The sequence below is a fragment of the Symphalangus syndactylus genome, chromosome 12, assembly GCF_028878055.3.
Source record: "Symphalangus syndactylus isolate Jambi chromosome 12, NHGRI_mSymSyn1-v2.1_pri, whole genome shotgun sequence".
Classification (NCBI taxonomy): Eukaryota; Metazoa; Chordata; class Mammalia; order Primates; family Hylobatidae; genus Symphalangus; species Symphalangus syndactylus.
The window spans coordinates 130677741-130703636 of record NC_072441.2 but is presented as its reverse complement, the minus strand read 5'-3'; the positions used below and the strand labels follow the sequence as shown (position 1 = coordinate 130703636).

Here is a 25896-nt window from a genome sequence, read left to right as displayed (position 1 = left end):
CTTATTGTACCATACTGTGGGTAACTGAAACCATGGAAAGTGAAACCATGTACAAAGGGGGGAAACTACTGTATTGAATACAAAATATAGTATGATTTAATGTTTTAAAAAATGTAAAAGGAAAACCAAAATATAAGCCAGGAATAAGATACTATGAAAAAAGACCAGGCAAATTTGAATAAAAAAGCCATACAGAACTTAAAGAAATAAAAAATATAATTTGTAAAAATTCAATGAGTTACATAATTAACTGGGGATAGGTACACAAATGTGTATTGTTATTCTATTAACTATGCATATATACTATAAATATCCTTTCATATATATGGTACACCACCACATTTAAAAAACCTAAATGAGGGCCGGGCGTGGTGGCACACGCCTGTAATCCCAGCACTTTGGGAGGCTGAGGCAGGTGGATGACCTGAGGTCAGGAGTTTGTGACCAGCCTGACTAACATGGTGAAACCCCATCTCTACTAAACGCAAAAAAAATTAGCCGGGCGTGGTGGCGCATGCCTGTAATTCGAGCTACTTGGGAGGCTGAGACAGGAGAATCGCTTGTACGTGGGAGGCGGAGGTTGCAGTGAGCCGACATCATGCCATTGTACTCCAGCCTGGACAACAAGAGCAAAACTCCATCTCAAAAAAAACAACCAAACTTAAATGAACAGGTTAGATGGCAGCTAAGCACAGCTAAAGAGAAAATAAGCAGACTTGAAAAACAAAGGAAACTACTGAAAATGTACAGAAAGACAACAATAAAAAAAATAAAAACAGGACTAACCATTATTTAGTTGAACTTCCATAAGACTCTCCCTATTTTTGTCAATGGTACCACCCTTCTCTGCCAACTAGTGTTGAACCTGAATACTTTCTGACTTGTATCTTTCCTTCAGTTCCTCTATTTAATCATCAAATACTACAAATTATTTATTCAAAACACCTTGTTTCATTCTTTCCTTTTGATCTGAATACTGCTACATTTCTCTAAGTCCTTATAATGTATAATAGATGCCATTTATGAAATACTTTCTATTCCAGGCACTGTGACAATTGCTTTACAGAGTCTTATTTAACCCCTACAAGAGAACTGTGAAACTGGTATTATTATAATCATTTTATAAATAAGGAAACTGATCCTTGGCTACTTTACTGAGGTTGCATAAATAAGTAGTAGAATCAGGATTTGATTCCCTAGGCAGTCTGCTCCAGTTATTGCACAGTTTTTTTTTCTTATTTTGTTTTTTTTTTTACTTTTTATTTTAATTTTTTATTGAGACAAGGTCTCACTTTGTTGCCCAGGCTGGTTTCAAACTCCTGACTTCAAGCAATCCTCCTGCCTCAACCTCCCAAAGTGCTGGGGTTACAGGTGTGAGCCACCGCACCCAGCCCAGTTATAGCACCTTAAACCATTAAAGTATACACCTGTGTGATTACAGAAAAGCATCCTGAAGCTAGGCTGACTCAAGGCCCTCCCCACCATAATCTATCCTTCTTAGAATACTACTTTTAACAAGTAACTCTTATGTACAAAACCTCAATAGACCTATTTTCTATTACTTTACACCTAAACTTCTTTCTTGTCTTTCTGTCAAGGTCCTGGATGTAACCATAAGATTTTATATTCCTTCTAATCTGATCCACTCAAAAATTGGTTCAAGCTTCTCAATGTTCTACAAAGACACCATGCTGACATAATAAAAAACACTTTCAGTTTTTATTGTATTTCACCTCTTTTGAATTCCTACAATATGCAGAATTTGCAGAAAACTGGGAAAATAAGATTATCTCTCAAAAGTACAAGGAACAGATGTTAAGAAGCAGCAGAAGGAAAATTTTGCCTGAGGGGAGCTTCTAAAGGAAAAGTAAAGAAAAATGAATAACTGGTCATAGTAATCAACTTTGCCTTATACATCTTTGTATTACTCTTGTTTATACTGGCTTGATTTGAAAAAAAGAAACATGTTATACCTGTAGTAACTGAGATGTAAGTAGATGAAATCTCCAGTTGGCGTTGGATTCCAAAGTGCACATTTTGATGGAGGAAAGTGGAAAGGTACCATCCTGCTTGAAGGAAACCTTTTGAAAAAACAATGTAAAATTAAAGCATAAGGAATAGCAAACTCGGTAGACATTTGGTAGGAAACAATTAACTATCTTTAAGGTGATGGTATTTTCAGATTACTTTTGTAATTTTCAAAGAGTTTATATATATATTTTTTTTTGAGACAAAGTCTCACTCCATCACCCAGGCTGGAGTGCAGTGGCATGATCTCAGCTCACTGCAACCTCTGCCTCCCGGGTTCAAGCAATTCCCCTGCCTCAGCTTCCTGAGTAGCTGAGATTACAGGAGTGTGCCACCACACCGGGTTACTTTTTGTATTTTTAGTAGAGATGTGGTTTCGCCGTGTGGGCCAAGCTGGTCTCGAACTCCTGACCTCAAGTCATCCACCTGCCTCGGCCTCCCAAAGTGCTAGGATTACAGGCATTAGCCACTGTGCCTGGCCAAAAAATACTTTTTTATTTTTTGAGACGGATTCTCACTCTGTCACCCAGGCTGGAGTGCTGTGGTGCAATCTCGGCTTACTGCAACCTCCGCCTCCCAGGTTGAAGCGATTCTCCAGCCTCAGCCTCCCAAGTAGCTGGGACTACAGGCGCATACCACCATGCCTGGCTAATTTTTTGTATTTTTAGTAGAGACAGGGTTTCACCATTAGTCAGGATGGTCTCAATCTCCTGACCTCATGATCAGCCCGCCTCAGCCTCCCAAAGTACTGGGATTATAGGCGTGAACCACCACGCCTGGCCTTTTTTTTTTTTTTCAGACGGAGTCTTACCCTGTTGCCCAGGCTGGAGTGCAATGGCGTGATCTCAGCTCACTGCAACCTCCGCCTCTGGGTTCAATTGATCCTCCCACCTCAGCCTCCCAAGTAGCTAGGATTACAGGCGCCTGCCACCACACGCAGGTAATTTTTTGTATCTTTAGTAGAGATGGGGTTTCACTATGTTGGCCAAGCTGGTCTCAAACTCCTGACCTCATGATCCACCCGCCTCAGCCTCCCAAAGTGCTGGGATTACAGGCGTAAGCCACTGTGCCCGGCCCAAAAAATATTTTTTAAAAAAGAAAATTCACTTGTAACTCTACTACCAGAATAGGCACTCAAAATTTGGCTTATTTGTCCTTTTTTATCTATGTATATGTAAATTTATATATACACAAGCTTTTATTTATTTATTTATTTTTATTTTTTTATTTTTTATTTTTTTGAGACGGAGTCTCACTCTGTCGCCCAGGCTGGAGTGCAGTGGCGCAATATCTTGGCTCACTGCAAGCTCCACCTCCCGGGTTCACGCCATTCTCCTGCCTCAGCCTCTCGGAGTAGCTGGGACTACAGGCGCCCGCCACCACGCCCGGCTAATTTTTTGTATTTTTTAGTAGAGATGGGGTTTCACTGTGGTCTCGATCTCCTGACCTTGTGATCCGCCCGCCTCGGCCTCCCAAAGTGCTGGGATTACAAGCGTGAGCCACCGCGCCCGGCCAACACAAGCTTTTAAAAAATAACAAGACAATCCTACAAAATCCCTTTTAAGTAACAGAAAAATGAGTATAAATCATAAATTTACATTTAAATTTAAACTAAAATCTTTCTTTTCTTTTTTTTTTTTTTTTTAAAGAGCAGGGCCTTAACCTTGCTCTGTTGCCCAAGCTGGAGCGCAGGGGCTCAATCATAGCTCACTGCAGCCTTAAACTCCTGGGCTCAAGGGAGCCTATCGAGCAGCTAGGACCACAAATGTGCACCACCACGTGAGGTTTACTTTTGTATTTTTTGTAGACACAGGGTCCCACTATGTTCCCCAGGCTGGTCTTGAGCTCATGGTTTCAAGCAATCTTCCCACCTTGGCCTCCCAAAGCACTGGGATTATAGGCATGAGCCATGGCTCCTGGCCTAAAATCTGTCTTTCTGAACTGATTTCCAGATAATTGTTAGATAATACCCAACAGTTATGAAAAGCAAAAAAACTGAATAGATTCTTAATTATTTTCCAGTGTTTCCAAATTTGGTATTTTGGAATACCAAAATACAGCACAAGTTTAATTACTGAAGCATCAAAAGGACATAATTATAAATAATTCCTCAACAAAGATGCCGGGGCAGTGTAAAGCAAGGTTTCAATATTAAATCATATAGGGTACCATCAAAAACTTTTCATTTTACATGAGTGTATAACACGAGAAAACCACAATAAGAAAAAGACCACTAACGGGGCCAGGCCCAGTGGCTCACGCCTATGTCAGCACTTCGGGAGGCCAAGGTGGGAGGATCACTTGAGGCCAGGAGTTCGAGACCAGCCTGGCCAACGTGGTAAAACCCTGTCTCTACTAAAAATACAAAATTAGCCAGGTGTGGTGCCACGTGCCTCTAGTCCCAGCTACTTGGGAGGCTGAGGCACGAGAATCACTTGAACCCAGGGGGAAGAGGTTTCAGTGAGCCGAGATCACGCCACTCCACTACAGCTTGGGTGACAAGAGCAAAACTCCACCTCAAAAAAAAAAAAAAAAAAAAATTAGCTGGACATGGTGGCACACACCTGTAATCCCAGTTACTCAGGAGGCTGAGGCATGAGAATTGCTTGAATCAGGGCGGCGGAGGTTGCAGTGAGCTGAGACCGCACCACTGCACTCCAGCCTGAGCGACAGAGCGAGACTCCGTCTCAAAAAAAAAAAAAAAAAAAGACAATGGAAAAAAAAAAAGAATAAATTCCTGTCATTTGCAACAACACGGTTAGAACTGGAGATCACCATGTTAAGTGAAATAAGCCAGGAACAGAAATACAAACTTCACGTTTTTGCTTATTTGTGGGATCTAAAAATCAAAACAATGGAACTCATGGACACAGAGAGTAGGATGGTTACCAGAGGCTGGGAAGAGTAGTAGGGGTTGGGTGAGAGGTAGACACAGTTAATGGGTTTAAAAAAAAAAAACAGAAAGAATGATTAAGGCCTATTATTTGATAGCACAGCAGGGTGACTATAGTCAATAACAACTTAAAAATAATAAATAATAACATTTAAAAATAATTAGGCTGGGCACAGTGGCTCACACCTATAATCCTAGCACTTTGGGAGGCTGAGGTGGGCAGATCACTTGAGGTCAGGATTTCAAGACCAGCCTGGCCAACATGGTGAAACCCCGTCTCTACTAAAAATACAAGTTAGTTGGGCTTGGTGGCGCACACTTGTAATCCCAGCTACTCGAGTGGCTGAGACGCGAGAATCACTTGAACCCAGGAAGCAGAGATTGCAGTGAGCTGAGATGGCGCCACTGCCCTCTAGCATGGGAGACAAAGTGAGACTCTGTCTCCAAAAAAATAAAAATAAAAAAATAATAAAGTGTACAGTTGGATTGTCTGCAACACAAAAGATAAACGCTTAAGGGGATGGATACCCTATTTCCCATATGTGATTATTACACATTGCATGCCTTATAAAAATATGTCATATACCCCATAAATACATACACCATGTACCCACAAAAATTTAAATTTTTTTAATTAAAAACAGAATATACTGAACTTGTTACACAACTGTACCCTTCTAAGAATAGAAGACAAAATTTTTCTGTCAACATGAGGTTTCCCCATGTTGCCCAGGCTGATTTTGAACTCCTGAGCTCAAGCGATCTGCCCACCTCAGCCTCCCAAAGTGCTAGGATTACAGGCATGAGCCACCTTGCCCACCGACAAATTTTCAAATAAGAGATGGCGGGGGGTAGAACACAAGGGCCAAAATTAAAGCAAAAGGAATATGATAGCCTCCTTGGGTCATGTTTCCCATTATCTTCATCAAGAACATCTGGCACAAAGAAAGACATTGCAGAGAATAAAGGCGACCCATGAATGCAATTCTAGTTTGGAAGAAAAAAAAATTCACATGTCAGTATTAACTGTTGTTCCCTAGGGGAAAAAAGAGCAATAAATGATCCAAAGAGCCAAACAATACAAGCTGATTTGCCCAGTCCCCATGGTAACGACAGACTGAGAAAAATGGGAGACAGGTGGCAAGCTCTTACTTCACATGACAAAGGCTTAGGAATATCTGAGGAAACCTGGTATACCTAATGTGAAATTATTCCCATCAAGGAATTAGTATTTGTAAGAGGGAAGGAACTCAACCACTTTCCCACTTGTCTAGAAGGTAAACAAACACCGATGTAATTTTTAGCCTCCTAAGTTCAGGTACTATTTCCCATCAATAAAGATCTATGTTATGAAAATAATTGAAGGAGGAATGGAACTAGTATTTACTGATCGTCTATTACGTACTAGACCCTTTAGTTTAGCAATCTTATTTAACCCCACACAATAATCTTCTGTGAGACAGAGATTACCATCCTCATTTTACAGATGAAGAACTGAGGCTTAGTTAATTAACTTGATCAAGGTCACCCACCTAACAAGTGGTAGGGCTGGGATATGAACCTAGAATTTCCTGATTCTAAAGATTATGTTCTTTTTTCTCTTCCAACCTACCTTCCCAAGTTATGTGAACAGCTGTAAGACAAATATCTGTAAATATACTTCTATACCTGGTATTCATCTGGGGCCATGCAAGAGGATATATAGGCTCCATGATGTCTGGTGAATGATTTCTTTAATTTCAAATCCTCAGTATCCTAAAGAATTAAAGAGAATATTACTAATGAATGATAAAAACAAAGAAGAAAAATATGATTTAACCACATATTAAAATTACAGGCAAAATTAGATTACTTATATGAAATGTGACTATAGATTAATAAGATTAAATGCTTGTAGATTCTGCCAATCATTTTCATATGTTAGAGTCATTCTGCCAATAAATTACTGTTAATATTTATTCTAGGCAGCAAAATCTACCAATATATCTATCCATTAATGAAAGCTCAGATTCTGCCCCAAAACCTTTGTATCAACTTAGTGAGCTCGGTAGGGCAGGTAGTATCAAATGTATGAGATTTTGACCAAAAGCCTTACAACCCTCATAAAACCATGAAGCAGCAGAAAAAAATGATTTGGGCTAGATATTTATTTGGGGCCTATAATGAAGTCATTAAAGAATCTTCATTGGAAAAAAAACAGTACTGCATGCATTCCCACAAACTGACTTGTGTCAGTGAAAAATCAGTGTTCTTTTTTTTTTTGAGACGGAGTCTTGTTCTGTCACTAGGCTGGAGTGCAGCGGCACGATCTCAGCTCACTGCAACCTCCGCCTCCTGGGTTCAAGCGATTCTCCTGCCTCAGCCTCCTGAGTAGCTGAGACTACAGGTGCACACCCCCATGCCCAGCTAATTTTTGTATTTTTAGTAGAGACGGGGTTTCACCATGTTGGCTGGGATGCTCTCAACCTCTTGACCTCGTGATACACCCACTTTGGCCTCCCAAAGTGCTGGGATTACAGGTGTGAGCCACCACGCCCAACCCAGTATTCTTTTTTAACTCCACATGCTCTCTCTGGGTACTCTCCTTCACTCCCATTGCTTCTACACCTACCTATCTATAGCAAACCTTTAGCTCCACCTCTCTTCTGAGTTTCAAATCCATTTTCTTTTTTTCTTTTCTTTTCTTTTTTTTTTTTTGAGACAGGGACTCACTCTGTAGCACAGGCTGAAGTAGTACAGTGGTGCAATCTCAGCTCACTGAAACCTCCACCACCTGAGCTCAGGTGATCCTCCCACCTCAGCCTCCTGAATAGCTGGGACCACAGGCATTCACCACTGCACTCGGCTAATTTTTTTGGATTTTTTGTAGAGATGGGGTTTCGTCACGTTGCCCAGGCTGGTCTCGAACCCTTGGACAAAAGCAATCCATCTGCCTTAGTCTCAAAAAGTGCTGGGATTACAGGCATGAGCCACCATGCCCAGATGTTTCAAATCCATATTTCTAACTGCCCACTGGACAGTTCCATCTAAGTATTATTAAAGCAAAACACAGACCTCGTAGTCCTTTCTTTAGAGTTCAGTATGTCCTATATTCTTTCAAGCCTTAGAGTTCTTTAGGTCCTGCACATATTGTATCAATTCCAGGAAAAAGAAACTGTCTAAGGCCGGGTGTTGGGGCTCATTCCTGTAATCCCACCACTTTGGGAGGCCGAGGCCGGTGGATCACCTGAGGTGAGGAGTTCGAGACCAGCCTGGTCAACATGGCGAAACCCCGTCTCTACTAAAAACACAAAAATTAGCTGGGCATGGTGGTGCACACCTGTAATCCCAGCTAGTCAGGAGGCTGGGGCAGGAGAATCACTTGAACCTGGGAGGCGAGGTTGCAGTGAGCTGAGATCATCCCACTGCACTCCAGCCTGGGCAAGAGAATGAGCCTCTGTCTCACTCTGTGTGAAGCAAGATAAAGGAGAAAAGGATTATTAATCCAGGCGCAGAGATTATTTAGAAGAGACTTTTTAGATAAAGTCAGAGGCTGAAAATCCTGTTGAAAATGCTCTCATACCCTGTTCAAGACAGACAAAAATGTGCTTCTAATAAAGTTGACTAGGCTGGGAACGGTAGCTCACGCCTGTAATCCCAGCACTTTGGGAGGCCGAGGTGGGCGGATCACGAGATCAGGAGATCAAGACCATCCTGGCTAACACGGTGAAACCCCGTCTCTACTAAAAATACAAAAAATTAGCGGGCTGTGGTGGCGGGCACCTGTAGTCTCACCTACTCGGGAGGCTGAGGCAGGAGAATGGCGTGAACCCAGGAGGCGGAGCTTGCAGTGAGTGGAGATTGCGCCACTGCCCTCCAGCCTGGGCGACAGAGCAAGACTCCGTCTCAAAAAAAAAAAGTGACTAAACAGTCCTTCTTAGAAATATCTGGACTTAGCCGGGCGCGGTGGCTCACGCCTGTAATCCCAGCACTTTGGGAGGCTGAGGCGGGTGGATCACGAGGTCAGGAGATCGAGACCACGGTGAAACCCCGTCTCTACTAAAAATACAAAAAAATTAGCCGGGCGTGGTGGCGGGCGCCTGTAGTCCCAGCTACTCGGAGAGGCTGAGGCAGGAGAATGGCGTGAACCCGGGAGGCGGAGCTTGCAGTGAGCCGAGATTGCGCCACTGCACTCCAGCCTGGGTGACAGAGCAAGACTCCGTCTCAAAAAAAAAAAAAAAAAAAAAAAAAAAAAAAAAAAAAGAAATATCTGGACTTAAAAGGTTTAATGCAGCTTCCACAGAATGCAGGCTTTAAATCCTAAAACCCTTCCTTAGTACTTGGTTGTCATGGATAACAGTATTCACATGGATAACTGTAACTCTACAAAGTATAAAAAGTGCCAATTTTTTCTTCATTAAACAGAAGTGTCTTAAAATGCGCTATTTGTGTTTTCTTCCTTTATTCATTGGGGTGAAAAGATGGATAATGTTGATTTCTCATTTTAAAACAATATACATAAGGTAGTTTCATTCTGTCAGTGTTGTACAAGCAATTAAAGGTAATGAAACTAAAACCACACATCTATACCTAGCAAAACATATTCTCAGGTAAAGTCATCATCGTGTACAATAGAAACCTTCAAATAATCCTCACCCCTTCTTCCATATAAATTATCTTTCCACACCCACCACCTTAGTTGCCAACTTCATCAACTCTCACCAGACTTACGGAAAAGTCCCCATAATGCTGCTAGAAGAGTGTTTCCATATAAATCTGATCAAATTATTCTCCTGCTTTAAAAGTCAATGGCTCTGGCTGGGCGCGGTGGCTCACGCTTGTAATCCCAGCACTTTGGGAGGCCGAGGCGGGCGGATCACGAGGTCAGGAGATCGAGACCACGGTGAAACCCCGTCTCTACTAAAAATACAAAAAATTAGCCGGGCGTGGTGGCGGGCGCCTGTAGTCCCAGCTACTCGGAGAGGCTGAGGCAGGAGAATGGCGTGAACCCGGGAGGCGGAGCTTGCAGTGAGCCGAGATCGCGCCACTGCACTCCAGCCTGGGGGACAGAGGGAGACTCCATCTCAAAAAAAAAAAAAAAAAAAAAAAAGTCAGTGGCTCATGTCAGGGGCGGTGGCTCATGCCTGTAATCCCAGCATTTTGGGAGGCCGAGGCGGGTGGATCACCTGAAGTCAGGAGTTCGAGACCAGCCCGGCCAACACGGTGAAACCCCGTCTCTACTAAAAATACAAAAATCAGCCCAGCGTGGTAGCGTGTGCCTGTAATCCCAGCTACTAGGGAGGCTGAGGCAGGAGAATCGCTTGAACCCGGGGGACGGAGGTTGCAGTGAGCCGAGATCACGCCACTTGACTCCAGCCTGGGCCAAAGAGTGAAACTGCGTCTCAAAAATAAAAATAAAAATAATTTTTTTAAAAAGCCGATGGCTCTTCTTTATACACAGAATAAAGGATCTTCACAATCCAGCCCCACTCTATTATTCCAACCTTAACCACCCCCATCCACTCATCCTACATTCCAGTCAAACTGAACTACCTGCAGTGCCCCGGTTTCAATATCTGCACAGGATGCCCCCCTTAACTTGGAATGCCCTGGTAAACCCCCGCCATCCCTCACAATCCAACTCGAATGTCACTTCCTCTGTGAAACCTCCCAGACACTGTGGCGATGGTACTATACTGTCTGTACTCACACGCATAGCATTCTCGCACTTTGCTGTTTACACTTTACTTCCAGTAGTCCATGAACTTCAAACATTAACTGATCCCTTACTACGTAGCAGACTGTGAGCCAGGAATTGTGAGGAATGCAAGAGCGAGCATTCAAGGTTTCAGTCCTCAAGAAATTCCCACCGTAAAAACAACTTTAAATGGCACGTTATCGACTGCAAACCTCTTTCACATACCTTAGCTCAGATGATACCCAAGGATTTCATGGATTGCTTAATTTCTCCCACTAGCTCCCCTTCTCGTCATCGGCTCCAGGCTCCTGGAGGGTGGAACCCACTACAGGGCTTTGAATGTTACCCACCAACCTTCCCTGGGCCCCGCTGCCGCCCCTCAAGGGGGAACCAGGAGCACAAAGATCCACTTACCGCAACTTCCGCGAAGCTGAGGTCTGTTTGCAGGGTAGGAGCGGGAGCCGGCTCCAGAGAGCGCCACCGCCGCGCCACCGCCGACTCCGGCCCCGCCTCTGGGACGTTGGGGTCGCGGGAACTGAGGCGGCAAACACAAGCTCGCGAAACCGAAAGCCGCGCCACGCCTGCTGACTGGTCAGAAACCCCGCCAGTCAGGGAGCGGGGGTGGTGCTAGAGAGCCGCGCACGGTCGCCGTTGCGTATTAGTGTGCCAACCAATCAGCGCCCCGCACTGGTTCCGCACTCGACCAATCCCAAGTCTTCTTGGAGAACTGCGGGCGCCACCGGTGCTCCAGGATCAAGGTTCCGAGGATTTAAACCTTTCATTTCGTCAACGGTTAAGTTCCGGGGCGGGGTAGGCTTTCCGCAAGCGCAATGGAAAGCCCAGCTAGGTAGACGGAGGAGCGAGTGGCAGATGAAGCCGAAAGTGCTCTATAAGACGATCATCGGTCGGCGACTGGAAGCGGACACCCGAAGAAGTTTCCAAACTCTTTACCTGAAACCACAAAAGACAATTTTCTTTTTAATTTTTATTCTAAAATTTACATCTTTAATTTTTCCTTTTTGTGATCACTTATCCTCAACTTCTAGATTTCTTGCAGTTTCTTTCCTAGGAAGCCATCTGTTTTAGTGACATAATTTTTTTTTTTTTTTTGACGTGGAATCTCACTCTGTCGCCCAGGCTGGAGGGCGATGGCGCGATCTCGGCTCACCGCAACCTCGCCTCCCGAGTTCAAGCGATTCTCCTGTCTCAGCCTCCCAATTAGCTGGTATTACAGGCGTCCACCACCCACCACCACGCCCGGTTAATTTTTGTATTTTTGTATTTTTTTTTTTTTTTTTTTTTTTGTGATGGAGTCTCGCTCTGTCGCCCAGGCTGGAGTGCAGTGGCGCGATCTCGGCTCACTGCAAGCTCCGCCCCCCGGGTTCACGCCATTCTCCTGCCTCAGCCTCCCGAGTAGCTGGGACTACAGGCGCCCACCATGCCCGGCTAATTTTTTGTATTTTTAGTAGAGACGGAGTTTCACCGTGTTAGCCAGGGTGGTCTCGATTTCCTGACCTCGTGATCTGCCAACCTCGGCCTCCCAAAGTGCTGGGATTACAGGCGTGAACCACCGCGCCCCGCCTAATTTTTGTATTTTTTAGTAGAGACGGGGTTTCACCACGTTGGCTAAGCTGGTCTTGAACTCTTGACCTCAGGTGATCTACCCGCCTCGGCCTCCCAAAGTGCTGGGATTACAGGCGCGAGCCACCACGCTGGGCCAAAATTTGTATTTATTAATTTATTGATTGATTGAGACGGGGTCTTGCTCTGTCGCCCAGGCTGGAATGCAGTGACGCTATCTCGGCTCACTGCAACTCACTGCACACTGCCTTCCAGGTTCAAGCAATTCTCCTGCCTCAGCCTCCGGAGTAGCTGGGGTTACAGGCAAGCACCACCACGGCCGGCTAGTTTTTGTATTTTTAGTAGAGACCAGGTTTCACCATGTTGGGCGCCGGGCTGATCTGGAACTCCTGACCTCAAGTGATCTGCCTCCGAAACTGTTTCGGCCTCCGAAACTGCTGGGATTACAGGAGTGAGCCACCGCCCCCAGCAAAGTAACATAAAAATGTTAAATTCCCGTTCAGTAGAAGAAAAGAATGTGACTTAAATTTATAAACCATATATGCCTATCTCTACAACTAGTATTGATATTATATATAGTATTGATATGTTATGTATTTATATACAGTCAGCCCTCTATCAGTGGGTTCCATGTCCACAGATTCAGCCAACCGCAAATGGAAATATTCGGAGGGGAAAAAAACAAAATAACAACAATAAAAATAATACAAATCCAGCCTGGGCAACATGGCAAAACCCCATCTCTACAAAAACTACAAAAAAATTGCCAGGCATGGTGTCATGTGCCTGTAGTCCTACTACTTGGGAGGCTGAGGTGGGAGGATGGCTTGAGCTGGCGAGGCAGAGGTTGCGGTGAACTGAGATTGTGCCATTGCACTCCAGCCTGGGTGACAGATCAAGACCCTGCCTCAAAAATAATAATACAAATAAGACACACATGTTGGGTGCGGTAGCTCCTGCCTGTAATCCCAACACTTTGCAAGGCCGAGATGGGAGGATCGCTTGAGGCCAAGAGTTCAAGACCAGCCTGGGCAATATAGCAGCACTCTGTCTCTACAGAAAATTTAAGAATTAGTGGGATGTGGTAGTACAGGCCTGTAGCCCTAGCTACTGGGAAGGCTTAGGTGGGAGGATTGCTTGAGCCCAGGAGTTTGAGGCTGCAGTGAGCTATGATTGTACCACTGCACTCCAGCCTGGGTGACAGAGCGAGACCCTATCTCTCAAATAATTTAATTTAAAACTATAACCACTTTGACCGGGCATGGTGGCTCATGACTGTAATCTCAGCACTTTGGGAGGCCGAGGCGGGCGGATCACCTGAGGTCAGGAATTCAAGACCAGCCTGACCAACATGGAGAAACCCCATCTCTACTAAAAATACAAAATTAGCCAGGCGTGGTGGCACATGCCTGTAATCCCAGCTACTAGGCAGGCTGAGGCAGGAGAATCGCTTGAACCCGGGAGGCGGAGTTTGCGGTGAGCCCCGAGATTGCGCCATTGCACTCCAACCTGGGTGACAAGAGTGAAACTCCATCTCAAAAAAAAAAAACAAAAAAAAAACCCTATAACTACTTTTTATATAGCATGTACACTGTATTAGGTATTATACAATGTGTTAGGTATTATACAATTAGTTATTATAAGTAGTCTAGAGATGATTTTTTTTTTTGAGACAGGGTCTCACTCTGTCACCACAGACTCAGCTTCTGGCTGAAGTGATCCTCCACGTCAGCCTCCCTAGAAACTGAGACTACAGGCACATGCCACCATGCCCAACTAATTTTTGTTTTAAGATGATTTAAAGTATAAGGATGACTGTACATTGGTTATATGCAAATACTATGCCATTTTATATAAAAGACTTGAGTATCTGTGGGCCAAATTTGGTATCCCTAGGGTTCCTGGAACCAATCCCCCATGGATACAGAGGGAAGGCTGTTTATATTGTATTAATATTCCTTTGATAATTTATAATGATTTCCACAGCTAATGTGGTAATAGTGCTTTCTCCACCAGTGTCTGATATTATTCTCCTAACAGTCAAAGTAGAGAAGTGTTATCCCTATTTAACAAGAGATGAAATGTGTTAAGATCCCACAGCTAGTTAGTGCAGAGACAGGATATGAAATGTCACTTATTTTGCTCAACACTCCACTTTTGTTAGTTTCCTGAGCAATATGGAAATATCTTAAAGTCTGAGCTGTATTTGTAGGCTGCTCTGGTCAGAATAAGCAGCTACCCTTTTAAGAGAGTGAAAACACTATTCTGAAAAATGTATCAAACTAGCAAAGAAATATGTGCTCTAAGACCAAGTGCAGTGGCTCACGCCTGTAATCCCAGCACTTTGGGAGGCTGAAGCGGGTGGATCACCTGAGGTCAGGAGTTCAAGACCAGCCTGACCAACATGGTGAAACACCGTCTCTACTAAAAATACAGAAATTAGCTGGGCGTAGTGGTGGGCACCTGTAATCCCGACTACTAGGGAGGCTGAGGCAGGAGAATCACTTGAATTTGGGAGGCAGAGGTTGCAGTGAGCCGAAATCACAACACTGCACTCCAGCCTGGGCAACAGAGTGGGACTACATCTCCAGAAAAAAAAACAAAAAAGAAAGAAAGAAATTTGTGCTCTGTAGAGCATCATTCTCTGCTTTCCTGAAAAAATTCTTGGCATCTAGGGTGCAAATTTTAAGGGGCATGATGGTCAGTTCCTGAGCTCTAGTGTGAGAACAGGAAGGGCCTCAGACAGCCATGCATGTCTGACAAACTGTTGGCCAGCCCAATGAGGAGCTCCAGAGCAAAGACTGCCCATTAGAGGAGTCCCACATTAGGCAGAAATGGCTAGGCCCTAGAATTCTTGCTGTGCCTAGTCATTGCCCGAGGCTTCCAAGAAAGAACAAGCACCAAAGCTAAGGCAGATTCCAAAGGCCACGGCAGGAGGCTGTCAGGCAACTGCAGTCTTTGCAGCTGATTGGAAAGTTCTTTCTGGAAAGAGATCTAAGTCATTGAGATCATTGACACATCTCAATGACTGCCATTGGGTACATGAAGTGCAAAGGCCCTGAGTTACATGGGAAGCCTTTGGAAGATTTTTTTTTTTTTTTTTGAAACAGAATCTCACTCTGGCGCTGGGGCTGAAGTACAGTGGTGTGATCTCAGCTCACTGCAACCTACGACTCCTGGGTTCAAGTGATGAACCCTGCCTCAGCCTCCGAGTAGCTGGGATTACAGGCACCCGCCACTACGCCCAGCTCATTTTTTGTATTTTTAGTAGAGACAGCGTTTCACCATGTTGGCCAGGCTGGTCTCGAACTTCTGACCTCGTGATTCGTCTGCCTCGGCCTCCTAAAGTGCTGGGATTACAGGCGTGAGCCACCACCCCCAGCCTGGAAGATTTTATATACAGGACTGACATAATCTGATTTTAGGTTTTTGTTTGTTTTGTTTTTTGTTTTGTTTTTTGAGATGGAGTCTCCCTCTGTTACCCAGGCTGGAGTGCAGTGGCGCCATCTAGGCTCACTGCAACCTCCGCCTCCCAGGTTCAAGCATTTCTCGTGCCTCAGCCTCCCGAGCAGCTGGGAATACAGGCCCCTGCCATCACGCCCAGCTAATTTTTGTATTTTTGGTAGGGACAGATTTTCACCATATAGGCCCAGCTGGTCTCAAACTCCTGACCTCAGGCAACCCTCCCGCCTCGGCCTCCCAAAGTGCTGGGATTACAGGCGTGAGCCACTGCGCCTGGGTGAGGCTATGATTTTAGGTTTTAAAAGGACCATTGATTGCTATATTGAGAATAGACTGTTTGGGGCAAGGGCGGAGATGCAAGGAGACCAGTTAAAAAACTGCTGCAATAACTTAGAAGAGAGATTGATGGTGGCTTGGACCAGAATGGTAGCAATGGAGGTGGTGAGAAGTTATTGTATTCTGGATATATTTTGAAGGAATAATCAATATGATTTGATTCCAGATTGAATTTAGCATGTAAAAGAAAGGAACTCTGTGTCGGCTTCTCATGAGTTATGATTTTCTTTAAAACTACTTTGATATTAGAAAGAGAAATGTAGTATGAGTTAGACAAAAAGGAAGGGGTGAGCATAACACATAACCCCGCACTCCTTAGGTGTGGGCTGCACATAATGACATTTCTTCAAAGTGTATAGTATTGGGTTGGGGGAGAAAGGCAGAGGGAGGAAAGTGACTTTACAATGGGAAAACCTGACAAACTACTTCAGGTGGGTCATCAAGCCTACTTCAATAGTCATGCTGAGGCCGGGCGCGGTGGCTCACGCTTGTAATCCCAGCACTTTGGGAGGCCGAGGCGGGCGGATCACGAGGTCAGGAGATCGAGACCACGGTGAAACCCCGTCTCTACTAAAAAATACAAAAAAATTAGCCGGGCGCGGTGGCGGGCGCCTGTAGTCCCAGCTACTCGGAGGCTGAGGCAGGAGAATGGCGTGAACCCGGGAGGCGGAGCTTGCAGTGAGCCGAGATTGCGCCACTGCACTCCAGCCGGGCGACAGAGCGAGACTCTGTCTCAAAAAAAAAAAAAAAAAAAAAAAAAAAAAAATAGTCATGCTGATAGTAGGTACACTTCTTTGTTTCCTTTTTTTGTTTTTTAGAGACAGTGCCTTGCTGTTGCCCAGGCTGGAGTGCAGTGGCACAATCATAGCTCACTGCAACCTCAACCTCCTGGTCTCAAATGATCCTCCTACCTCAGCCTCCAAGTAGCTGAGACTACAAGAGGGTGCCACCATGCCCAGCTTTTTTTTTTTTTCTTCAGTAGCAAGTATTCTCTCTATATTGTTCAGTCTGGTATTGAACTCCTAGCCTCAAGTACTGGGCCTCCAAAGTGCTCGGATTCCCAAAGTGCTGGGATTGCAGGCATGAGCCACAGCACCCAGACTACTATGCACACTTGATATGATGTGATTAAAATGGCACTTTAGGCCGGGCACGGTGGCTCATGCATGTAATCCCAGCACTTTGGGAGGCCGAGGCAGGCGGATCACCTGAGGTCGGGAGGTCGAGATCAGCCGGACCAACATGGAGAAGCCCCGTCTCTACTAAAAATACAAAAAATTAGCCAGGCATGGTGGCACATGCCTATAATTCCAGCTACTCGGGAGGCTGAGGCAGGAGAATTGCTTGAACCCGGGAGGCAGAGGTTGTGGTGAGTCGAGATCATGCCATTGCACTCCAGCCTGGGCAACAAGGTGAAACTACGTCTCAAAAAAAAAAAAAAAAAAAAAATGGCACTTTAGGCCAGAGGTGGTAACTCACGCCTGTAATCCCAGCACTTGGGGAGGCAGAGGTAGGTGGATTACTTGAGGTCAGGAGTTCGAGACCAGCCTGGCCAACGAGGAAACCGCATCTCTACCAAAAAATATAAAAATGAGCCGGGTGTGGTGGCATGTGCCTGTAGTCCCAGTTACTCAGGACGCTGAGGTGGGAGAATCGGTTGAACCTGGGAGGCAGATGTTGCAGTGAGGCGAGATCATACCACTGCACTCCAGCCTGGGCGACAGAGTGAGATTCTGTCACAAGAAAAAAGCAAAGGGCACTTTATCTCTGTGGTCTTCCTCCCATTAACCTATAACCTTGTATTATCCTGAGAAAGACAGACAAATTCCAATAGTGAGGAATCCTGTAAAATGCCTGACCTGTACTCTTCAAAACTGTTAAACTCATCAAAAACAAGGAAATCCTGAGAAACTGCCAGAGTCAAGAGAAGCTTAAAGAGATATGATAACTAAATGTAATGTGATACTGTGGATGGGATCACGGACGGGAAAAAACTTCATTAGGTAAAAACTAAGAAAGTCTAAATATAGACTTTAGTTAATAATAATGTACCAATATTTGTTCATTAACTGTAACAAATGTACCTACCATACTAATATATGATGTTAATAATATGAAAAACTGGGTGTAGGGTATGGAACTTCTGTACCATGTTCTCAATTTTTCTATAAATATAAAACTTCTAAAAAAATAAAGTATTGCCCGGTACACTCACTTGCGCCTGCAGTCCTAACACTTTGGGAGGCTGAGGTGGGAGGATTGCCTGAGCCCAGAAGATCAAGGCCAGCCTGGGACACATAGTGAGACCCCATCTCTATTCATTATAAAATATAAAATAATTTTTAAAAACAAACAAAAATCCTTCCAGTAAGAGACAATAGCCAAAAATAAAGTGTTTTAGAGGCAAATTTTTTTTTTGAAACGGAATCTTGCTCTGTTGCCCAGGCTGGAGTGCAGTGGCTGGACCTCAGCTCACTGCAACCTCCGCTTCCCAGGTTCAAGCAATTCTCCCTGCCTCAGCCTCCCAAGTAGCTGGGATTACAGGTGCCTGCCACCACACCTGGCTAATTTTTGTACTTTCAGTAGAGACGGGGTTTCAGGATGTTGGCCAGGCTGGTCTCGAACTCCTGACCTCAGATGATCCGCCCACCTTGGCCTCCCAAAGTGCTGGGATTACAGGTGTGAGCCACCGTGCCTGACTGAGGCAAATTCTTAGGATTAAAAAAATTAGAGTCTATTACAAAGAAAAAAGGAAAGTACAAGGTGAGAACTGAGGCATGTGCTAATCTTTTGAACAACTAAAATAGCATGTCTTCCTTTTTGCTTAGTAATAACTCAAATACCAATGAGATTTCAATTAAACATTTTATTAACACTGGACTTTAGGCCGGGCGCGGTGGCTCACGCTTGTAATCCCAGCACTTTGGGAGGCCGAGGCGGGCGGATCACGAGGTCAGGAGATCGAGACCACGGTGAAACCCCGTCTCTACTAAAAATACAAAAAAATTAGTCGGGCGTGGTGGCGGGCGCCTGTAGTCCCAGCTACTCGGAGAGGCTGAGGCAGGAGAATGGCGTGAACCTGGGAGGCGGAGCTTGCAGCGAGCCGAGATCGCGCCGCTGCACTCCAGCCTGGGCGACAGAGCGAGACTCCGTCTCAAAACAAAAAAAAACTGGACTTCTTTTTTTTTTTTTTTTCTTTTTGTTTTGAGACGGAGTCTCGCTCTGTCACCCAGGCACCCAGGCTGGAGTGCAGCGGCGCGATCTCGGCTCGCTGCAAGCTCTGCCTCCCGGGTTCACGCCCATTCTCCTGCCTCAGCCTCTCTGAGTAGCTGGGACTACAGGCGCCCGCCACCACGCCCGGCTAATTTTTTGTATTTTTAGTAGAGACGGGGTTTCACCGTGGTCTCGATCTCCTGACCTCGTGATCCACCCGCCTTGGCCTCCCAAAGTGCTGGGATTAGAAGCGTGAGCCACCGCGCCCGGCCTTGGACTTTTTTTTAATGGCGTCTCGCTCTGTCTCCCAGGCTGGAGTGCAGTGGCACGATCTCGGTTCAAGCGATTCTCCCTGCCTCAGCCTCCCAAGTAGCTGGGATTATAGGCACCCGCCACCACTCCCAGCTAATTTTTTTTTTTTTTTTTTTTTTTTTTTGAGACGGAGTCTCGCTCTGTCCCCCAGGCTGGAGTGCAGTGGCGCGATCTCAGCTCACTGCAGGCTCCGCCCCCCGGGGTTCACGCCATTCTCCTGCCTCAGCCTCTCCGAGTAGCTGGGACTACAGGCGCCTGCCACCTCGCCCGGCTAATTTTTTTGTGTGTTTTTTTTTTAGTAGAGACTGGGTTTCACCATGTTAGCCAGGATGGTCTCGATCTCCTGACCTCGTGATCCACCCGCCTCGGCCTCCCAAAGTGCTGGGATTACAGGCATGAGCCACCGCGCCCGGCCCCAGCTAATTTTTTGAATTTTTAGTAGAGACGGGGTTTCACCATTTTGGCCATGCTGGTCTCAAACTCCTGACCTTGTGATCCGCCTGCCTCGGCCTCCCAAAGTGCTGGGATTACAGGCGTGTGCCACCATGCCTGGCCTACCACTGGACTTCTAAGCAGGATATATATTTAACACTATGCATAAATACTTTTTGACTGAAATGAAAAGTAATTATTGACTTCATTTTAGGATTGGAATGATTCAGCGTTATATTTAGGAGAGCTTGGAAGTGACTAAAGAGCTTATTTCCCCAGATGTTTTCTTTTTTATTTTTTTGAATTATAATGCAATAATCAATAGCTTTGGGGATCTGACCCCAACTCTGCCATTTGATTTCTCTGAGATTGATTTTCCTCATTTGCATATTGTACATTATCATAAAAAAGAGTTAATGCATAATGAGTGTGAAAGTTAAAGGGGCCACCCATATATTATTATTAGTCTAGGTGTACTGGCAACTGACATTATTAATAAATGAGCAACACATTGCCCTGTGTTCAAAGAGATTAAGGGAACTGATTTGTTAAATTAGAAAGAGAATAAGGCTGGGCGCGGTGGCTCACATCTGTAATCCCAGCACTTTGGGAGGCCGAGGTGTGCAGATCACCTGAGGTCAGGAGTTTGAGACCAGGCTGGCCAACATGGTGAAACCCTGTCTCCACTAAATATACAAAAAAATTAGCCAGGCATGGTGGCAGATGCCTGTACTCCCAGCTATTCAGGAGGCTGAGGCAGGAGAATCTCTTGAACCCGGGAGGGGAGGTTGCAGTGAGCCAAGATCGTGCCACTGCACTCCAGCCTGGGCGACAGAGCGAGACTCCGTCTCAAAAAAAAAAAAAAAAATTAGCCAGGCATGGTGGCGCACACCTGTAGTCCCAGCTACTCGGGAGGCTGAGGCAGAAGAATCACTTGAACCCAGGAGGCCAAGGTTGCAGTAAGCCGAGATTGCGCCACTGCACTCCAGCCTGGCGACAGAGCAAGACTCCATCTCAAACAAAAAGAAAGAGAATTAAGTTTAATGGAATAAAATCTACAAATGCTATACCAAGGACCTACTATACACTAAGCTTTGTGCTAGCTGGTATGGGGAGTTGAAAGGACATGATAAGCATAGAACAGGGAAGGCACAATTTTATAGGCTGTGTAATAAGAGGTAATTACCCAAAGCAAATATGAATAATTGTTAGATGACAGGCCAGTTTAAATAGACTGAAGATATATCATGCTAGTCTTTGATCTCTGTTTATATATATTTATGTGTCATTTTTGTTTTTTCTTTTTTTTTGAGATGGAGTCTTGCTCTGTCACCCAGGCTGGAATGCAATGGTGCCATCTTGGCTCACTGCAATGTTCGCCTCCCAGGTTCAAGCAATTCTCCTGCCTCAGTCTCCTGAGTAGCTGGGACTACAGGCACCCACCACCATGCCCAGCTAATTTTTGTATTTTCAGTAGAGACGGGGTTTCACCATGTTGGTGAAGGCTGGTCTCAAACTCGTGACCTCAGGTGACCCATCCGCTTCGGCCTCCTGAAGTGCTGGGATTACAGGCGTGAGCCACACCGCACCTGGCCATTTATGTGTCATTTCAAGACACTGTGGAATTGCTATTACTTTTGGCCCTTACAGAGAAAAGCTACTGGTTTTATTTTTAGAATTTCCAAGTTCTTTAGTTTGCTTCACAGATAACCATTTCCAGTTTGTCATTTTTTTTAAAGTATGAATTTGTTGCATAAACAATGTTATAACAAGAAAAAAATTATAAAAGGAAAAATTCATCCAGAATTCTATATTCTAACTGCTGTAGACTGAATATTTGTGTTCCCCACAAAATTCATATGTTGAAGTCCTAACCCCTAATATGATAGTAAGTAGGTGGAGCCTTTGGGAGGTGATTAGGTCATGATGGCACAGCCTTCATGAATGGGATTAGTACATTATAAAATAAACCTCCAGAGAGCTCCCTTGCTCCTTTCTGCCCTGTGAAGTCACACGGAGAAAATGGCTGTTTATGAACCAAGATTGCAGGCCCTCACTAGATACCAAATCTGCCAGCTCCTTGATCTCTAACTTCCTAGCTTTGAGAGCTGTGAAAAATAAATTTCTGTTGTTTATAAGCTACCTGTTTATGGTATTCTGTTATAGCAACCCAAAGACATCAATTGTTTTTCCTTATTCCTTTTCAGTCTCTGTCCAAATGACATGGTCTTTATGATTAGACTAAGTAAATGTTCAGTGCTATAAACCTTGATGGTGCCTGCTAACAGACTGGCTATGGGGATTAAAGAGCTATTGTTATCACCAGGAACAGGGAAGTTGGAATCGGTTATTTCTCCTCTTCCTGGTTCTGTTACTTATTGCTGTACTAAGTTTCTCCAAACACCCAACTTTCCCTTTCTCAATTTACACTTCTAAGCTAAATTGTACTACTGGTTTTTAAAAACAACTACAGCTTTGCTTTTAAGACACATATTTTTATTTTATTTATGTTTATTTTTTTTAAAAGATGGGGTCTCTCTCTGTCACCCAGGTGGGAGTGCAGTGACAAGATCTCAGCTCATTGCAGCTTCAACCTCCTGGGCTCAAGTGATCCTCCCACGTCAGCCCCCTCTCCGCCCCAAGTAGCTGGGGCTACAGGCGTGCGCCACCACACCAGGCTAATTTTTGTATTTTTTGTAGAGATGGGGTTTCGCCATGTTGCCCAAAGTGATCTCAAACTTCTGAGCTCAGGAGATCTACCTGCCTTGGCCTCCCAAGGAGTGCTGGGATTACAGGCGTGAGCCACTGCACCTGGCCTCAGGAAACATATTTTTAAAGAAGATTGCTAATCTATCAACTTATGCCAAATTCCTTTTAGACACTTAAAAATCTTAGAAGAGTCAACAATTACAATTTATGTCTCAAGTCATGTTGACTTATTTTACTTATTTTTTAAAGTTTGGATTATTTGGAATGAATACTATGATCAAATATCACATACTGGTAAATTGTCTAAAAGTATTTACTAAACTGAGCTAATGTACCATCATCCTGATTTTGCAGACAAAGAAATTGCAGGTATAACCAACCTACCTAAGCTTGTAAAGTTAGCAAAGATGCTGTAAATTCAGCTAAAGACAGTCAGTCTCCCTTCACTGGTCTGCCTGCAGTTCTGCAGTATGAAGCTAAGCTCGGCTGACAAAGTCACTCCCAGGAGAGCAGTCATATTGTCTGCTGCCAGATTTGTCACATCACATTTTTTTTTTTTTTTGAGATGGGCCAGGCGTGGTGGCTCAGAGATGGAGTCTCACTCTGTCACCCAGGCTAGAGTGCAGTGGCACGATCTCAGATCTCGTCTCACTGCAACCTCCACCTCCCAAGTTCAAGCGATTCTCCTGCCTCAGCCTCCCAAGTGGCTGAGATTACAGGTGTGTACCACCACTCCCAGTTAATGTTTGTATTTTTAGTAGAGATGGGGTTTCACCATGTTGGCCAGGCTGGTCTCGAACTCCTGACCTCAGGTGATCCACCCACCTTGGCCTCCCAAAGTGATGTGATGTGGGCCAGGTGTGGTGGCTCACACCTGTAATCCCGGCACTGGGAGGCCGAGGTGGGCGGATCACCTGAGGTCAGGAGTTCGGGACCAGCCTGGCCAACATGGTGAAACCCCGTCTCTACTAAAACACAAAAAATTAGCTGGGTGTGGCGGCGTGAGCCTGTAGCCCCAGTTACTGGGCAGGCTGAGGCAGGAGAATTGTTTGAACCCGGGAGACAGAGGTTACAGTGAGCCGAGATTGCGCCACTGTATTCCAGCCTAGGTGACAGAGCAAGACTTCGTCTCCAAAAAAAAAAAAACTATGTTTCCCTGAACTAATGTTCAGAATCTTTGAGAACAGGTCCTTTGATAAAGTCTCACAACAATAACCAAGCAAATCTGAGTAGCAGGGACCTTCATTTTAGAAACTCTATTAAGTATCAGGTTATGCGATGTACTAAGCATCACTCCAGGAAATAGATTACAATATAATAGACGGCTATGAAGGCCTGAAGACAAAGCACGCACCTGCTTGCTTAAGAGAGTGAATCATGTAACAATAACACACGGTCATGCTCTTAGTTCAATGCTGTACAAAGAGTAATCAGAGTCCCTTCCTTCATAGAGCTCTAAATCTAGTGTGGAGATACCCATAACAACATAGGCCTACAACAGAAATAACAAGGGACAGGCCGGGCGCGGTGGCTCACGCTTGTAATCCCAGCACTTTGGGAGGCCGAGGCGGGCGGATCACGAGGTCAGGAGATCGATACCACGGTGAAACACCGTCTCTACTAAAAAAAAAAAATACAAAAAATTAGCCGGGCGTGCTGGCGGGTGCCTGTAGTCCCAGCTACTCGGAGAGGCTGAGGCAGGAGAATGGCGTGAACCCGGGAGGCTGAGCTTGCAGTGAGCCGAGATCGGGCCACTGCACTCCAGCCTGGGTGACAGAGCGAGACTCCGTCTCAAAAAAAAAAAACAAAAAAAAAAAACAAGGGACGTGGTGGGGGAGGGTAGAAGCACAAAAGAGGTGCACCTAACCCAGGCTTAGGAGGTTGATTTTTTTTTTTTTTTTTGAGATGGAGTTTCGCTCTTGTTGCCCAGGCTGGAATGCAATGGCATGTGCCTGTAATCTCAGCTACTTAGGAAGCTGAGGCAGGAGAATTGCTTGAACCCGGGAGGCGAAGGTTGCAGTGAGCCGAGATCGTGCCACTGCACTCCAGTCTGGGCGACAGAGCCAGACTCTGTCTCAATCAATCAATCAATTTTTCAAAAGAGATGCGGTCTCACCATCTTGCCCAGGCTTGTCTTGAACACCTGAGCTCAAGTGATCCTCCTGCCTTGGCCTCCTAAAGTGCTGGGATTACAGACATGAGCCACCATGCCCAGCTTTTTTTCTTTTCTTTTTTTTTTTTTTGAGACAAGGGCTCACTCTGTCATCCACGCTGAAGTGGCATGATCACGGCTCACTGCAGCCTCAACCTCCTGGGCTCAAGCAATCCTCCTGCCTCAGCTTCCTGAGTAGCTGGGACCACATCTGTCTAATTTTTCTAATTTTTTCTTTTTTTTTTTTTTTTTTTTTTTTTGAGACGGAGTCTTGCTCTGTCGCCCAGGCTGGAGTGCAGTGGCCCGACCTCAGCTCACTGCAAGCTCCACCTCCCGGGTTCACGCCATTCTCCTGCCTCAGCCTCCCAAGTAGCTGGGACTACAGGCGCCTGCCACCACGCCCGGCTAATTTTTTGTATTTTTAGTAGAGACGAGGTTTCACTGTGTTAGCCAGGAGGGTCTCGATCTCCTGACCTTGTGATCCGCCCGTCTCGGCCTCCCAAAGTGCTGGGATTACAGGCGTGAGCCACCGCGCCCGGCCCTTCTCTAATTTTTTCTAAAGACATGGTCTCACTAGATTGCCCAGGCTCAAGCTGAATTCTGAAACATGAATATAACATAGGCAGCAAAGGGGAGTATTTAAGGCTGGGAAAATGAAAGTATGGGAACAGATATCTATCTCTAAGAGGCAATTATGATAAATAGGATTGATCAGTGGTGACAAAGCTTATTTCCTAACCCCCTACAAAGGGTGCTAGGAACATAGATACACCCTGGGAATATTAAGCAGGTACTGAATGTATGTGAAAAGACCTAATGTACTCAATGATAAACATCTATGGGTAAGGGTGGGTTTTAAGGATAGCTCTTGCTATACATCTTTCTGAGATCAGTCTTCTGGTCTGTAATATAACATATTTTGATGGGATTTTTGTGAGTATGGAACTTTTCGTGGAGTCAGTGTTGTATAGAAATGCACATTTTAAAGTCATACATGCTGAATTTGAATTTGACTTTGTCATCTATTGCCTTGTGGGTTTTTTTTGTTGTTGTTGATTTTTTTTTTTTTGAGATGGAGTTTCACTCTTGTTGCCCAGGCTG

At 44.9% G+C, this 25896-nt stretch overlaps 1 protein-coding gene across 11 annotated transcripts in view; it reads right to left on the bottom strand.

The window, feature by feature from the left end:
* Positions 1-25896, bottom strand: part of STIL (STIL centriolar assembly protein) — an 86881-nt gene that overhangs the window by 53883 nt on the left and 7102 nt on the right. For 4 of the 11 annotated variants that reach the window (XM_063627415.1, XM_063627416.1, XM_063627419.1 and 1 more), the window contains exons 1-4: positions 11013-12044; positions 10824-10923; positions 6590-6676; positions 1974-2081 (exon numbers count right to left, since the gene is read on the bottom strand). In XM_063627415.1, coding sequence (XP_063483485.1) covers positions 1974-2081; positions 6590-6633 — 152 coding nt within the window. In that variant the 5' untranslated portion in view covers positions 6634-6676; positions 10824-10923; positions 11013-12044. Of the gene's footprint in view, positions 1-1973; positions 2082-6589; positions 6677-10823; positions 10924-11012; positions 12045-25896 lie in introns of those variants that run through there. The other 7 variants (XM_063627417.1, XM_063627418.1, XM_063627421.1 and 4 more) reach the window with 3 other exon arrangements.